The sequence below is a fragment of the Pimephales promelas genome, chromosome 10 (genome assembly GCF_988280905.1).
Source record: "Pimephales promelas chromosome 10, fPimPro1.hap1.1, whole genome shotgun sequence".
NCBI lineage: Eukaryota > Metazoa > Chordata > Actinopteri > Cypriniformes > Leuciscidae > Pimephales > Pimephales promelas.
In genome coordinates this window covers 7592334-7609138 of record NC_142778.1, presented here as the reverse complement: position 1 = coordinate 7609138, position 16805 = coordinate 7592334, and the positions used below count along the sequence as shown (strand labels likewise).

At 39.6% G+C, this 16805-nt stretch overlaps 1 protein-coding gene across 4 annotated transcripts; it reads left to right on the top strand.

Moving 5' to 3' along the window:
• The first annotated feature begins 1022 nt into the window (after nucleotides 1–1022).
• Nucleotides 1023–15677, top strand: LOC120473886 (CLOCK-interacting pacemaker). Of its 4 annotated transcripts, none has more exons than XM_039663944.2 (5): nucleotides 1023–1280; nucleotides 2275–2364; nucleotides 3478–3678; nucleotides 7657–7838; nucleotides 11780–15677. In XM_039663944.2, the coding sequence occupies exons 2-5, from the start codon at nucleotides 2316–2318 to the stop codon at nucleotides 12977–12979; spliced, it is 1632 nt and encodes a 543-aa protein (XP_039519878.2). In that variant the 5' UTR covers nucleotides 1023–1280; nucleotides 2275–2315; the 3' UTR covers nucleotides 12980–15677. The 4 variants fall into 4 exon arrangements, with proteins under 4 accessions (XP_039519878.2, XP_039519877.2, XP_039519879.2 ...); XM_039663943.2 differs by having other exon boundaries at nucleotides 2272–2364; XM_039663945.2 differs by lacking the exon at nucleotides 2275–2364 and having other exon boundaries at nucleotides 1024–1280.
• The last annotated feature ends 1128 nt before the right edge of the window (nucleotides 15678–16805 follow it).

Sequence of the window (16805 nt, the reverse complement as noted above, 5' to 3'; positions counted from 1 at the left end):
CGAAACATTTCCCCCGCGCGCCTTGGTTTTTCCGGGAGTTTTGCTCAATGAAATATGCGCGTCGGTAGCCTATACAACCATAACCTTTAGATATGGATTTGTTATTTTTGCAAAATTATTTATTTTTAATTAGGCTGCATTGTTCTAATCGGAAGCTAAAACATGACCTGAAATAGATAATTAAAAAAAGAGACAAAATGAAACCATAATGTTGGTAAATCTTCATTACACTCAGTTCACCCAAAAATATAAATTCTGTCATTAATAGCCTAGCCTACTCTCCCTCACGTTTTTTTCATCTTCGGAACACACACGAAGATCTTTTTAATGAAGTCTGGGCGCTTTCTGTCCCACGGGAGTGAACCTCTTTCTCGCGTGTCAAGAACATGCTTGAGCTTCCGTTTATTAACAACTGGTGTGAGTTGAAGAATGTTAATATGTGAATAAAAGCCTAAATTTAATATTTTCATCATATAAAGCTTATATTGAGAGTGGGACTAGCCTAGAAAGAAGAAAAGAATGTTAATATGTTAACATCTTGTGTAAACCACTTAGCAGCATTTAATCGTACAATTCGTGCGTTCCAACAAATTACATGAAAGTAGCCTATGACACTAAAGAAAAGTGTCAAATATAAAGCTGTAGCCTAATATTTAAACTTTGACCTGCAAGGATGTTAAATGCTTTCCGCAGGCTATTTTACTCAACACATAGTCAGTGGTCAGGATTACAAAATATCGAACACATGGACAGCCAAATCAACATGCGTCGGTCTCTACCTTCGCCACTCCTCCTCCGTCTGGTTATGTTTCGTGTCCGTAACTTCAGTTGCTTGCTGTCATAACGTCTCGTTCCTCCTCTCCACGTGCCTGCTCACAGGATTGGCCATGCCACATATTCCCCTGCGTCACTCGTGCTCGGGGCGAGACATGGCAGAATCCCTTTGCCTCTATTGGCCCGGTGAAATGTCAATCACTCGAGTGGGCGTGCTCTGATGAAGCAGGGCGGGGGTTACTGCAGGTGGAGTTGTCATTCGGCAATTTTGACGTACGGGGCTGGAGGAGGTTTAACCAACCCGAGCTGAAGACCATCAGAAAAAAAGTACAGCAAAAGGTTATGTGGCTCGCTCACGCTGGGTAGCCATCATCCATGTCAGAAAGATGACGGGAGACACAGATTGTCCCTGGACAGGTAGTTAGGACTCAGGAGTGTCTGCACCCCTGGTCGGAGTCGGAGAAGAGACGAACACTCGGAAGGGACCAGCATCGTACATTACTAAGGTAGGCAATACTGGTGTGTTATTTATATTTCAGTTTTCTGCAAACAAATGATGTCTTTTTAGGTCTCTTTGGGTGTATATTTTATTAGTACCCATTGGCATTAAGCTTCAGCTTTATTTGCACATAAAGGTTGTCTAGTATGTGGTGTCAACAGGAGGAAGTGGAGACTGGAGACTGAGCTCGGCTCGGTTGTTGTAATATTACATAACAGTCAGGGGAGGGAAGGGCTCAGAGCTGTGTGTGTGTGTGTGTGTGTGTGTGCGTCTAAAATAAATAACCGTCCTTCCTCCTGGTTGGATAATTCATGCCACAGACCAAAGAACTATGAACTATTTTGTATTGATCATGATAATTTACAGACTTGTGCAAAAGATATCGCTTTGTTTCACTTTTTTGTTTTTTTGGAACATATTTAACCTGTTATAGCAATGATTTATACCTTAGCCTACATGAAATGTGCGTATAGACGCATATTTAAAAGTGTCAGGATATGTTGACGTTTTTGCATGAGAGATGGGGTAGGCTAATGTAATAAAAGCTTCTCTGCCATTTTAGTATTTCTTTTCCTGATTTAGGGATAGGACAAAACTCACTAAAGCAAAACCAATGGCTAAATTCTCGGAATTTAGTGGCTTATTGTTATTATAGAACCGAAATATTACAAAGCACCACTGTAGTTATAAAATTCTCCAACCATTGTGCATTAGTTAAGTAACGTTATAGGCCTAGGCTGTGTAAATGATTGCCAGACGTCGCCAACTTTTTGCGCTTTATGCCTCGTTTTTAACGTATACCAGCCATAACATCGATGGACATTTAAAATGTCCTCTTTAGTATTTTACAGATTTGAGCAGTAATGCAAAATTATGATTAAGCATTAGAGCTAATTAATTACATACATTTTTTTTCGTTAACTATACATTTTATCATTCACATGCTTTAGTTTTTTTTTTTTTTTCTGGCAAGATTTATCACTGTTCTTCTTCAACAGTAGCCTACGCAAAATGCGTCATGGAACTGGCTGGTTGCTGGTAGATGCCAGAACTACACCATGACGGCAAAAATCATTTTTCTGCATTCAAACGTAACTATGTTCTGACAATATATATTTATTTTCCCGGTCAACATGTACATAAATATAATGAAATATTTGTGATGAATATGTTGTATGCAGAGGCCCAGTGAGATTTTTTTAGGCCCCTAAAAGTGTGAAATGGATTTTAATTTTTCTGCTTTTGACAAGAGATCACATGAAAAATTATATCTGAACTCATGAGTGTCAGCTAAGATGAAGTTTTTAGCAGCATTTGAAGGTGGTTTCGAGGCGAGCCATGTCGTAACTACCGTAATTACAATATTCCAGTTTCCCGGAGTAGCAGGCTACAACCCGTAAACTGTTACTTGTACCACCTGACCAAAGAAATGCGTAATTCCCAATCCGTGGACGTGAAAACATCCGAATAGTAGGCTACCTCACGTGTTGTCATCTCGAAATTACGGTCATTACGACATGGCATAAACGCAGCATTACAGCAGCAACCACAATCAATCCAATCAGAATTTTAGAGTTGGAAGTATCTGTTGTATAGCTGCAGTATCTATTCTATAAAATTCCCTAATAAGCACAGGTCTCATGCAGTCCCATGTAAATTAACATAATAGAAAGTATTTGTATCAAGAAGCCTGTGTGTGTCTGAAATGTTGGTCAATGAGACGACATTACAATAAACAATTGTCTTTTAGCAGTGAGTTCAGTGATGCATACTAAGTGACTACTACTCAGTTACAGTTATTTAGAAAAAGGCTACATTTTGTGCAGTAGCATTGAATACACTTTAACGGTCACTACAGAAAAGACTGGTCATTCAGAAAAATGCAACTAGTGACAAAACGTGTACCTTGTGTTTTGAATTTACAATTTGCATACATTTAAGTGTTCTTTAAAAGCCTATTAGCAGCTTCAGAACACAATATACATAATCATTACTTGAATTTGTTAATAATCTTTTTTTTTTTGCTACCTTTTTAAAAAACAAAAACAATTCTCCTCTAGACAACCCTTTGTGGGCATAGGTGTTATTGGTGCTCCTGATCAAACATGTTTGTATGTAAGAACATTTAGAACAAAATGTTAGAAATGGGTAAATACATTCTGGATGAGGTCACTGTCTGCCCAGCTGTGTATCTCTGCTCCCAGGGCCCGGGATGCCCAAGGAACCGAGAGGAGATGCCCAAGGGTGTGTAGGGGAGAGGGAACGCACCTCTCGTCCAGCCAGTAAAAATGATAAGGACAAAAGCAACCGTGCCGCCCTTTTGGCATCAAGAGCAAGAGCATACACTGAAAAGGAAACATACGGACGTGAATCCCACTGCTCTGAGAAAGACTCTGGTTACTCAGGTGAGTATTGATTGACAGTCCTGCTGTAACATTCACCCTTAAGAGATTTGGGTCACACTATTATTAGTATAATGCAAGTGTAAAAAAAACAAGTGTACCAAGAACAACAATTGTCCTAACATTCAATACAAAAACTCAAAGCAATCAGGTTTCAGTCTTCTTCAATTATATATATATTATAGTAATTTTTATAAAGTAATTTGTCAATAAATAAGTCTTACCTGGTAAATAGTGAGTGAAAGTTCTGGGGCCTCATTTATAAACGTTGCGTACGCACAAAAGAAGGCGTACGCCGCTCTCTACGCAATAGTTGGTATTTATAAAATAGCAAACTTGACGGTAAAATGTGCGGTCCTTCACGCAAGCTCTGACCCAGGCGTACGCACAAAAACGGGTGAAATGAGAAATAGCGACACCGTCGACAGTTGGAAAAAACACGTGAAAGTGTGTGAAACTAGATGGTTGTGTAAAATAAATGGCAATAGCCTACTGCCTCTCAATAATAACACGTAGACTTCACAAAGCAAGTCTTACAATTAACAGCCTACACGAACACCAGTTTGATCGATCTGCAACAGAAATGCAAATTAACACATATTTCCAAAAAGATAGTGAAATATATTCTGAAATAAAATCGGCATGTTATACAATTCATCCTCATAAATAAGAAGCTAAACAGAACGAAATAATGTACAAAACTGATATTCTCGCCCATATGTCCGTCTAACGGAGCAGATAGGCCTATAGCAATTAGATAGTCAGTCAGATAGATAGATAATTTGGGAGATATATAGATAGGTCGATAAATAGATAGATGTATTATTTGTCCACTGGGGAAAGTTGTTTTTATAGTAAAAATGTCTTCATCAGCTACGGAATCATGGTATTCATGCGTATGCCTTTAGTTTGTTTTATTTTTGATAACGTATGACGTATGTCTCAACCATTCGGAAAGCTGCAAAATTACATTTGCGCTTAACTATTTCCCATTTCCAAATAGATTTTAGCCGAGATCCGTAGCTTGTCAGATGCAGAATTAAATGGATGGGAATAAAATGCCCCATCACAATGCGTAATGACGCACAATGGCTGATATTGCGCTCTTGGAAGATGTGGCGATTAAATGGAAGGATTCAGAGTGAACGCATCATCTTCACAACAAAAGGTGTGGAAAAAATATAATATTTATTCAAGAATTCCCTCATTGTGCAGTTTATTTCAGTTAGGACAGTCTTGATTTCGCCCAACTCCTTGGCCACCTTGAATAAATGACTAGACGCTTTTTTGCCTCGACTTTGATGTCCGACCATTTCTTTTTTATTTCGGCCACAGTCCGAGGTTGTGAGGCTACATCATTTACGGCGTCTGCAACCTTTTGCCACCTTTTTGGCATCAGTAATGCCCACACTGTGCCCTCCAAACAACATTTTTCTCCTCTTTTCCACCTCGCCAACGATAACTTTTACTTCACATTGAGTGAAGTTACGTTTTTTGTGTTTGCCATGATTTCGCAATCGATGAATATTAACTTGTGGGCGTTTCACAGACTATTTATGGGTGACATGAAGCCGCAAAAGCTGCGCTACATTTAGAATTGATTGTGATTTATTAAGGGAAAAATGCGTAGGATGTGCGTACGCACGATTTTATAAATCCGAAAATTCCTATGTTTCATCCTTACGCCACTTCTGACGCAAATCCTACGCAAAGTTTTATAAATGAGGCCCCTGGTGATTGGAACTCTTGTGATAAATTATCCATAATGAAAATAAATCCAGGTGATGTTTTATCAACAGATTTTGGGAGGAACACATTCAAATTGCCTTGCCAATCAGAAAGAGATGAGGCCTATATATATATACTCACCTAAAGGATTATTAGGAACACCATACTAATACTGTGGTAGATCCCCTTTCGCCTTCAGAACTGCCTTAATTCTACGTGGCATTGATTCAACAAGGTGCTAAAAGCATTCTTTAGAAATGTTGGCCCATATTGATAGGATAGCATCTTGCAGTTGATGGAGATTTGGGGGATGCACATCCAGGGCACGAAGCTCCCGTTCCACCACATCCCAAAGATGCTCTATTGGGTTGAGGTCTGGTGACTGTGGGGGCCATTTTAGTACAGTGAACTCATTGTCATGCACAAGAAACCAATTTGAAATGATTCGAGCTTTGTGACCTGGTGCATTGTCCTGCTGTAAGTAGCCATCAGAGGATGGGTACATGGTGGCCATAAAGGGATGGACATGGTTAGAAACAATGCTCAGGTAGGCCGTGGCATTTAAACAATGGCAACTAAGGTGCCTAAAGTGTGTGCCAAGAAAACATCCCCCACACCATTACACCACCACCACCAGCCTGCACAGTGGTAACAAGGCATGATGGATCCATGTTCTCATTCTGTTTACGCCAAATTCTGACTCTACCGTCTGAATGTTTCAACTAAAATCGAGACTCATCAGACCAAGCAACATTCTTCCAATCTTTAACTGTCCAATTTTGGTGAGCTCTTGCAAATTGTAGCCTCTATTTCTTATTTGTAGTGGAGATGAGTGGTACCCATTGGTGTCTTCTGCAGTGTAGCCCATCCGCCTTAAGGTTGTGCGTGTCGTGGCTTCACAAATGCTTTGCTGCATACCTCGGTTGTAACGAGTGGTTATTTCAGTCAAAGTTGCTCTTCTATCAGCTTGAACCAGTCAGCCCGTTCTCATCATCAAGGCATTTTCTCACACAGGACTGCCGCATATTGGATGTTTTTCCCTTTTCACACCATTCTTTGAAATGGTTTCATCCTAGAAATGGTTGTGTGTTAAAATCCCAGTAACTGAGCAGATTGTGAAATACTCATACAGCCCGTCTGGCACCAACAACCATGCCACGCTCAAAATTGCTTAAATCACCTTTCTTTCCCATTCTGACATTCAGTTTGGAGTTCAGGAGATATGCATTGAAGCAACTGCTATGTGATTGGTTGATTAGATAATTGCATTAATGAGAAATTGAACAGGTGTTCCTATTAATCCTTGGTGAATGTACATACATGACTTACCTATAGACCTTATGCACCAGAGAAACGTGGGCGCCGTCATCTTTACAATATTGTCTTTGAACTTCCGGTTTTTGCAGTCGCTCTGTATATCTCTATGGCATCGCTGTCGAGGAGTAATTAGCTGGTGAAGTGGATTTACTTATTGTAGAGTTAACAAAAGTTATCATGAGCATTGTAATGTATATCATCTAAGCATTGTAAAGCAGATGACTTAACAAATGTCGACTGGGAATTTTTTTACGAGCAGTTCATTCATACCTATGCAAGATCGCTGTAAAATACAGACCGGAAGTCAAAAGACAATGAGTGCAGGGCTGAAAAGGGGCGGGGCTACATAAGGTCTATTTTCCTTGACAGTTTTCTTCTGCATGCCAAATACGCCAACAATTTTTTAATTATGTAATCTAATAACAGAGTGGAAGTCTGTAGTCATTGTAAATTCTTTAACTCATACACTCCCTAACCGGCTGTTCAACCTGCTTCAAAAGCAATTGATTTTGTCAGTGCCACATTCCAGCATCACCAGTCCTACTGAATATTGTGAGTTCAAAAAATTGGAACTCTGTGTCCAAAGGCTATTAAAGGGGTCATATGATGCTATTTTAAACGATTATTTTGTTTATTGGTGTAAGACTTCACAAAAAAAAACGAAATCAGCATTTCAGTCAATCTCAAAGGAGATTTAATGGCTGTATGCTTGAATGCACATACTAGTAATGAGTGCAGCTGAAACAGTCAAACATTAGAAGTGGATGTACTTCTAACCATGTAGTGAAGCTTAAGTAATATCAGTGATACTTAATTTCATTTGTCATTAGTAGACCGAGACTGCTACCCCTCTCACTTTTGTTTTTCTCTTTCTTTGTTTCCCACCCTTCCTGTTGCCTTTGCTTTTATCTCTGCTCCTCTCTGTTTCTCTCTCAGACACTGCTTCAGATTCCTTGCAAACTGATGCAGATGACCAGCAGAGCAGTGTAAATGAGCCTCAGGTACGCAAAGGTTTGGGTGGGGTGGATCAAGGCCCTCTACAGGGAAGCCACATACTGGTGTCCGGGACCCCTGAACTCACCCCCATATTCATCATTAAGAATGTGGTGTTAAAGCAGGTGAGACGATCTGAGTGGAAAAAGTAAGAGGCTCTGTTCCAAAACATAGTGAGCTGCATACAAATGTAGCCAACATACGTATGCCTCATCTGAGCAGCACTGTTTCTATGACAAATGGAATTGCTGCCAATGTGAATTGATCTAGGTTGGTCACTTATGATGTCTCTCACAATCACAATGACAGTTAAACGGCACCTATTATGCCCCTTTTTACAAGATGTAATATTGGTCTTGGGTTTCCCCAGAATGTGTTTGTGACGTTTCAGCACAAAATACCCCACAGTTAATTTATTATAAGCATTTGAAAATGTCATTTTAGGGGCCTGTTTTAAAATAGGCTGTTTTGGTGTATACGACCTTAAATGTAAATGAGCTGCATATCCCCGCCCTGCCTTTGGATGAGGGCGTAACTTGATACCTATGGCAGTCGGTCTAAGCAGAATGGATGAGAGTGAGAGAGACCCGCTGTTTTGAATGTCATTCAGCCGTACATGTTTGAATCGGAATATTTAAATAGTCTCTGATCAGACCCAGCTGAAGAAGAGACTCCGGCAGAATAAACACAAATGAGAATTATAGACCAGTACGTCTCGGTATGGTTATTTGATACATTAATGTTTATAGAGTTATAATCGCGTCCCCTTTGCAGTTATGGATGTGCAACACAGACAAACAGACACACAAACACTAACGTTGGCGCAATTTTTTGAAACTACATACACATACTGTGATAAATTTTGCGACGTACAAGCGAAATTACATTTATGTGAGGGACCTGTTTTGTCATGTTTACTTGTCATACAGGTGCTTCTGTGGCAAATGTGAGAAGATGGCTAACTTACAGAACAAGAACATATGCAGTTTTTAATACAATATCTTTAAAAATATATATATTTATAAACGTGTATAAACACACTATACAAACGAGGTTTATATTATATACACTGACATCCTACGACGACAACAACTTTAGACGCATTTGTTGTTGAATTGGCTGAAATCGACTGAAGTGACTATTTGCTCAAAAATCATAAAATACACTTACTGGAGGTGACATTGGATCGCAAACAGTAGACGACGATCCACAGTTTAGGATTAACTTTGAAGCAAAACCTGCTTTGAATTGACCCTCATTCACAAAACAGTCAGAAAATAATTCGCTCAAACATGAACTTATTTACGAAGGAAAGGGCGCCACTTGCTCTGATGGCAGAAGTAAGTGAAAACTACTATGTATGTCATTATTACATCCCATCCCACAACAGAACACTTATGATTCTAGACATTACCAGCTGTCGTTGAAACAATGGAGGATGGTGTACAGATCACCGAGGCCGGGGTCTATGCAACAACCACACTGTCAATCAAACCCTTTGCTTAATTCTACGTCACAAAGCGCTGAATCTTAGAACAGCTCGTTCTGAGACAGTGCTTATGATTTATTAAGATTGTAAAAAAAAAAAAAACACTGGGTGAATTTTTATCATTCTAGGGTGCTTTTGCTCACACACTGCCAACACACATTTATGTTCAAACACCATAGTGAATTTTCCATAATAGATGCCCTTTATGGCCCAGGTATACTTAATTTTCAGTTTTCCACTCCATCTCACATAGTTTAGCATGGAAGCTTTTTTTTAAACATACTCAATTGAGCTCATCCTTATGAAAAATAAATATACTTCAAGTTCAAATATATTTTAAGTATACTTAAAGGGCACCTATTATGGCATTTAAAATGTTCCTAATATTGTTCTGGGAGTCCCCAACAACAGTTTTACATGAATGCAATGACAAAACACTTTCGTTGTCTTATAATATGCATTTATTTTTACCTGACGACTCATTTTTCCAAACCACTCCTTTGCGTGACGCTAATCGGCGGTGATTGGTCAGATGACCCAGTCAGTTATTGTTTGTTAGCCCAACGCATAAACATAAAGCACTGCAGTACTACAAGACGCTCTATTCTTTATGACAACTCCAATAACAGCGACAAACGTTTCACATATTTAAAAAATTTGACATTGGAGACCTAGAAGCTGCGCTGAGCGTAACTTACACACACACACGCACACACACATACTTATTGCGCCTTCCCTCCTCACGCCCCGACGCTACAAAACCCATAAAAGCAACAATTATTAATAATACTTACAGATTGTGATTCGGAGAAAGCTAATCCATATGGGTACTGGGACCTCCTTCAGGAACAACCGCTTGCGAATCCACATTTGAATTAATTTATGTTTTTGAATGATTCGTCATTAAAATGATGAGAACACAATCGGGCTATACTGTTGTGGTATCGTTGCAAATATGAACTCTAACCACCGATTCTTCACATGCTCGTCCCTGGGCAATGAAAACAAAGTGGCTGAACTATCTTTGCATTGTAGAACACAGCGTCTTCTCGACATGAAGTATTTGTGTTCTAGACTTCAAGTTTACACTTCCGTCTGCGCGCGCAGTAACTGGGCGCGGCCAATATGCTTATGTTTCGTATCTACGTCACTATGAAACAGCTAATGACTCGTTTCAAAAACAATTCATTTCATAGACTCAGAGTCGACTCTCACATTTGAAAGACAATAATTTTATATACGGTGCACTTTCAGATATAAATCTTTGCAAGATGTTTTTATTCCCTTAGAGCTATATTCCACACCATATGAACAGTCATTTTCAAAAGTCCATGATTGGGGCTCTTAAATATAGTAAGTATACTAATATCAATGTACTAGAAGGATACTTGATGCTAAGTTAGCCCACTTTTTAGTGTTTAAAAGTATACTTTCAAGTGTAACAGTAGTACAACTTTGAGTACAAGTTTTTCATTTGTATTGCAACTATACTAGGTATAACTATAAATTATTAGTTAAATACATGTAGTACTTTTTATAGTTAATGAAAGTGCACTTTGAAATATTATGAGTAAACAACTCGGAGCTCAAGCCAAGCCTCGGGTTCGTGCCTCCTCCAAGGACAGCAAGCCAAGTTAGTTTACTAATTAACATTAAGGCTGGATGGGAAGACGAACTAGTGCAAAAATCAAAAAGGTGAGAAAATTTGATTTGAAGTAAATTCCTACGTTAGCCTACACAGAAATTCGGATACTCAGAATTAGGAACGTATCAGGTTTCTTTAAAAATCAATATTTTTAAGCAATATAAGTTTAGAAGACAGTATGTAAAACTTTGTGAAAAAAGTCATCAATAGGCTACTCAATCAAAAGAGGAAACACAACAAGCCAAGTATACTTAAAATACTTAATTCTAATTTAAAGTATATCTCGATTAAAAGATTGAGTATAAGTATAGGCCAAATATACTTTTTTTTCTATCCATATAAGTCAAGTATAATTAAGTGCAATTTTAAGTATTTTTCTGAGAAGTACATAAAAGTATACTTTCTTCTTTTTAGTTTTACAAGAAACTAATGGCACACTTGAATAAACTTCTGTTTCGTAAGGGCAGTTGGAGGCATTTGACGCATGTACACATGTGGACCTTTCTTTTTTAAGCGTTCATTTGTATGACACCGCTCAGACACAAAAAGTTGACACAGTCAGCTACCTTCTAAGCCAGAAACATATGTAGAAGGTAGAAAGGGCAGCTCACTATATTTTGAACCAAAGCCACAGGGAAAAATGAATTGGGTGGAAGTTTTGAAAAGACTGATGAGAAAGAGTTACTAGTAAATTTAGAGTAAAGTTAGAGTAAATTTGAAACAGATGGAGTCCGAAGGTCCTAGGTGTTTGTGAACTTAACAGTGGAAATGAGCCACATAAGAAAACAACTATATAAAATAAGATATTGGTAAGGCATGCCATTTCTCATATAAAATGTGCTACGACAGAAACGGATTACTTGATGTTTCATATTGTGAAATTGCTTTGTACAAGAAATATTACCGTCTCTCCTCTTTTTCTCTTTCCTAAGCCAGGGGAGTCTGGTCAGGACCACATCCACCCCCCATCACTGTCATGGGGTGGAGGTACTACAAGCAATCAGGGTGCCACCCATGTTCTCTTGCTACAACAGCCTGGAATCAATCAAAGCGCCCCAATTCACACCCTCAAGCCCCACTCAAAAAGATCCGAAAGCAAGGGTGTAAAGAAAAGCACTTACCTTCCCATCCTAAACTCCTACCCTCGAATCGCACCTCACCCTAATAAGAAAGCCCCAGAGAAACCTACAAACAGTAGGGGAAGTAACACAGAGGAGCACAGCTTGAGTAAGAGAGTGTGCACTGAAGAAAAAAGAGAGGAGGTGTCCACAAGCACGCAAGCGACTAAGCAGCATCTGCACAAACAGCCAGAGAACAACTTGCTGTTGCACTCTCAATCCCTTCCACAGTCGCAGTCTGTGAGCCATGAGACACTTTCTGCCTCTCACCAGCACCGGAGCCCATGCCGCCCATCTAGTCCCTCCACTTCCCTCAGTGTGAGCTCTCCGTCAGTCTCAAGCACTCAGACTCCTTCCCCACCCTCTTCCAACGACCTTATTCAGTCCAGAAAAGAGCCCCATAAGCATTGCCAAGGACCAAAAAATGACACTGGCAAAGGGTCAAACACTCACAAAGGGCCAGCACGGCATCGTCGCTTCCTCAACACAGTGGAGATTCTGAGCCAGTCGGGGTTACTTGACATCACCTTAAGAACGCAGGATCTGCTGCGGCAAAATGCCGCCACCGAACGAGACATAGCCCAGCTCCGCCAACATGCCAATCTGCTTTTCCAGGCCACTCAAGCAGGTGTTGATGCGCCGGCTGCCTGGGAGAAGCTCCAACAGGTCATGGCTGAGTCTGGACACTATTCCAGCCTCAAGTGCCTACCGACAGACAGCAATGATGGAGGCGACTGGTCTCAATCAAAGTTGGAAGTCGAGGGAGCCACTAGCACGAAGCCTGATGTTCATGTGGTATACAGATATGGAGTTAATGGGACTGAGGAGGTTGCACCCCCATCTCCTCTCCTAGCTCCCATGCCGGATGCAGAATGGCAGTCGACAGGTCAATATGATTTGGGCAATGATAACACCACCACTTATGAGCAAATCAGAGCCTACAGAGGAACTGGCAGTCTGCCGTATGATCCTATAATGCCTCCAGACAGCTCTACACATGGAAACCTGCGTTAGACTGCACCCAGAAACCTGCTGAGCAATGGGCCTTCCCAGCAGTGAAACACCAAGGGCGACTTGATGACTCTTTCTTGAACATCTCAAACATGACTTCAGAGATTTTATGTCTATAGCCCAAGATTCAGTAGTCTCCATGGTAACTCAGGGCTATGCTCAAGGACAGCAGCTTGACTGTGCCGCAAACCATCTTCCTGTTTGTCATGTTTCTGCGTATCTGCATCAGAATTACCCAAAGTGTCTGATGAGAGATTTGCAGAATTGAACACGCATGCTACAGAATGCCACTCTTTAGTTTAGTCACTGACGTTAGGTTACCTGAATCAGCTTATCCTGCCTCATAACCGAATCAAGTTTTCCAACCCGATCTCACGACCAAATCGTGCGAAATCAACGCATGATTAAAAAGTGTCTAATTCGTACGACCTCACTCATACAAATTAGTACGATTTTGCAATTCGTATGAATTCGTACAAATAAACTACCCCTTACCCCGCCCCTAAACCTAACCATCACGTGGGATTATACAAATCGTACAAATTCGTGCGAGTGAGGTCGTACGAATTAGACACTTTTTAATCATGCGTCGAATTCGTACGAATTGGTCGTGAGATAGCGTAGAGTTTTCAGTGGCCACTTGCAAATACACTTCATGCAGTCGATCACACATACAGCAGTCTGTTTCCTAGTTTATGTTAATTTAAGGGAAGTTGAATTCGCACCCGCTGTCACAGTTTGTTAACCTGGCCCTAGCCAGATGAATGTCGTTCCGCTTAGCTCCGCCTAGCTTCACTCACATCCATCTGGAACCTCTTCCATTGAGAGTGATTTCTCCAACCAACTTTATGGCTTAGCCAATCAGGACGCAGGGCGGGAGTTTCATAGACGTGACGTAGTGGAGAAGCGACCGTGAGACTGTTTTGATTCAGACAACAATGGCGGCTCGCATCGAGGAAGCAAGCGGTAACATTGATGCTGCTATTTTATCCGTGTTGTCCAATCTACCTAATATTGTTTCATTAAAAGAACATCAGAGAATGGCTCTGAAGGCTTTTGTTGGTGGAGTGAAGCTAGGCGGAGCTAAGCGGAACGACATTCATCTGGCTAGGGCCAGGTTATCTCATCAGCGTCACGGGTTGGCTTCGGTGTGAGTAGTTGAAATAGCACATCGATAAAGATGACAGACAAGTGGCTTATCCAATCATATGCAAGGATTTTTTAAAAAGGCCCAGCCTTCTGAAACGCCATTTCAATGGATCGGTTCCAGATGGATGAGTGGAGCTAGGCGGAGCGAAATTCATCTGGCTAGGGCCAGGTTAACAGTTTGTAGCATGTAGTGTTTTTAAAGAACATGTTCACCTGTGACTGGGAGTGGTATTTTGCTCAAATGTGGTATTATTACTGGTGAGATCGCCTCTGTGAGGCCTTATCACTTAAAATAGCATGAGGACGGTGCATGAAGATTCCAAAAGTTGAAGCTTGAACTGTACACACGTCCAGAATTGTGTTACTATTCTCAGTGATCTTGGTAAGGTCCATGAAGCTTGTGTTCGTCTATGCAGTATACACACGTCATTAATCTGCTTGCTTTACGTCTTCTTCTTTGACCATGGACCAAGACAACCACTGATGAAGCCATTTGAATTGGCTTCTTTCTGAGATGAAGGGTCAATTTTGAGTGTTTATATGAGCTTATTTCCCATTTGTTTGATCACAGATCTTGACGTCTGTATTTGTGAGTTTGCTTGTGTTAATGGAGTTTTGTCACAGCCTTAATGTATTCTGCAACATCTTTATGTTTCTTTCCCAAATTCTTTACTACTGCAGAAAGCTTTTTGGCACATTTTGATACTACAGAGGAGTTAAGTCTAGGGGTCAGAAAGTAAAATTCCTGCCATGTTTGTTCCACACATGAACTCAGCCAGATGATTTCACTGACTATCTCCTGGCTGAAAAACTGTGCTAATGAGCAAATCCAGGTGATTGGAACCAAATACTGTGGGGGAATTTTACTTTCTGAACCTGGACTTTACACCGCTGCTCTTGACATGACACTATACTAATATATTATTTGTTGCTCTTTTGGTATATTTTCATTTATTTACTTACTGAGCATTTCTGAGTAATCAGAGCCACTGATTTGTGTAAGCCATGAGGCCTACTTAGAGATTTTGCAGAATTCTGCTGTCATTTACAGATTGTATACGTAATCATTGCATATTCATTTATTAAATATATTTGATTTTGCTTTCAGAGTTTAGTACTTTCAGCTTAGTTTGGCATTTTATGTTTCAATACTGGATAATTTACAATTAGTACAGAAAAGGATGAAAAAAACTGTAGTCATTCTTTATGACAGATATTCTTATTCTACCTTAGCTCTTATTTTTTTTTAATAGATTTTGATGGGTTGTTTGTAAATAAATGGCAGTACAGTAGGGATGTTCTAAGCTGTGTGTGTGTCCAGGTGAAGCAGATGGTGAGTTTGTGTTTGAAATGAATGGCATTTAATGACATGATCGATATTTGTGCTTCCCCATGTAGCAGCACAAGGAGTATGTGATGCAATTCTAATGCATCTGAAGAATGACTCTCTCAATGTTTCCATGCAGTATGTTTGCTGAAGTTAGGATCACTGCGGCAGATACACTTAGATTCTAATAAAAAGCTTCATTAAAAGGCTTTTGGTTTGTTATAAGCCAAGTTTACTGTATTTCCTTTATCTGTTCAAAGCTAATGTTAGTGGCATGACACATTACCTTGATATGTGTTGGTAATTTGGTCATTTGTCTCAATTCGTAATATTTACAACCGATCTTTCTGGTAATATCTTTTCCATAAATAACCCAAAAAAGTGAAATTCAGTCGTTAAACTTGTTTAAGTAAATGTTGAAAAGTAATATATACTCTTAACATAATGTAATTGGATGATGGTTTAAAATACAGGCCTTTTGCTGCCCAGCATGATGTTGATCTTCTAACATGGACATAGCTAGGCTTCTCGAATACACAAAATAACAGGTCAGTGTTTACCAGAAATATTTTAAGACAGAATATCTAAATTGTTCTGACTATTCAGTTTGTTTCATTTACTCAGTAAATGCGATATCACAATAAAAACTGTTTATCTTAGAGCCAGTGCTGAGAAATTTGCTCATTTTGGCGTATGAGGCGGTCATCTTGGATTTTACAGCTTGGCAAACAGCAAAAATGGATTCAGCATAAAAAATACTCTATTTGCCAACTTTTACTCAAAAATGCCTGAAGATTTTTATTTAGGCACATTTTTGTAATTTCAACCTGGTCTAGAAGGTAAAAACACGGTTTCAGAAGGCTTAAACCTTAAAATGCATGTTTGAGCAGTTTTAACTGAAAGAAACTTGCCATGACATTATGCCCGTGCCTGCGTGTCATTGTTTAGATGCACACCAGTCATTTTTAAGGCACATTTACTATAAAATGTAGGCTTCTTAAATGCCCAATTTCAACTATGGCCAAATTCTGGCTTAATTTAAGCCCTGTTTATGAAACCAGGCCTTTATGTTTCATATAGTTTTCTCAGAGCTGCAAAGCCATTAAATGACCTATAATATTTTTCAGTGCAAATATTTCAGAGCAAATATATTTCTTCTCAAATGAATGTTAATAAACACGAGCTTCTTTTGTGACAACTTACCCCATATGGCGTGTCATCATGTCCCTGGGACAATGTAGGTTCAGTGAATTGTATTTTTATTTAGCTGTGTAAATTGACTGCATATGAATGTTGTATAGCATATTTTTAAAATAAAAAATAAGAGACTCTCTTTCAAAACACTTAAAATTA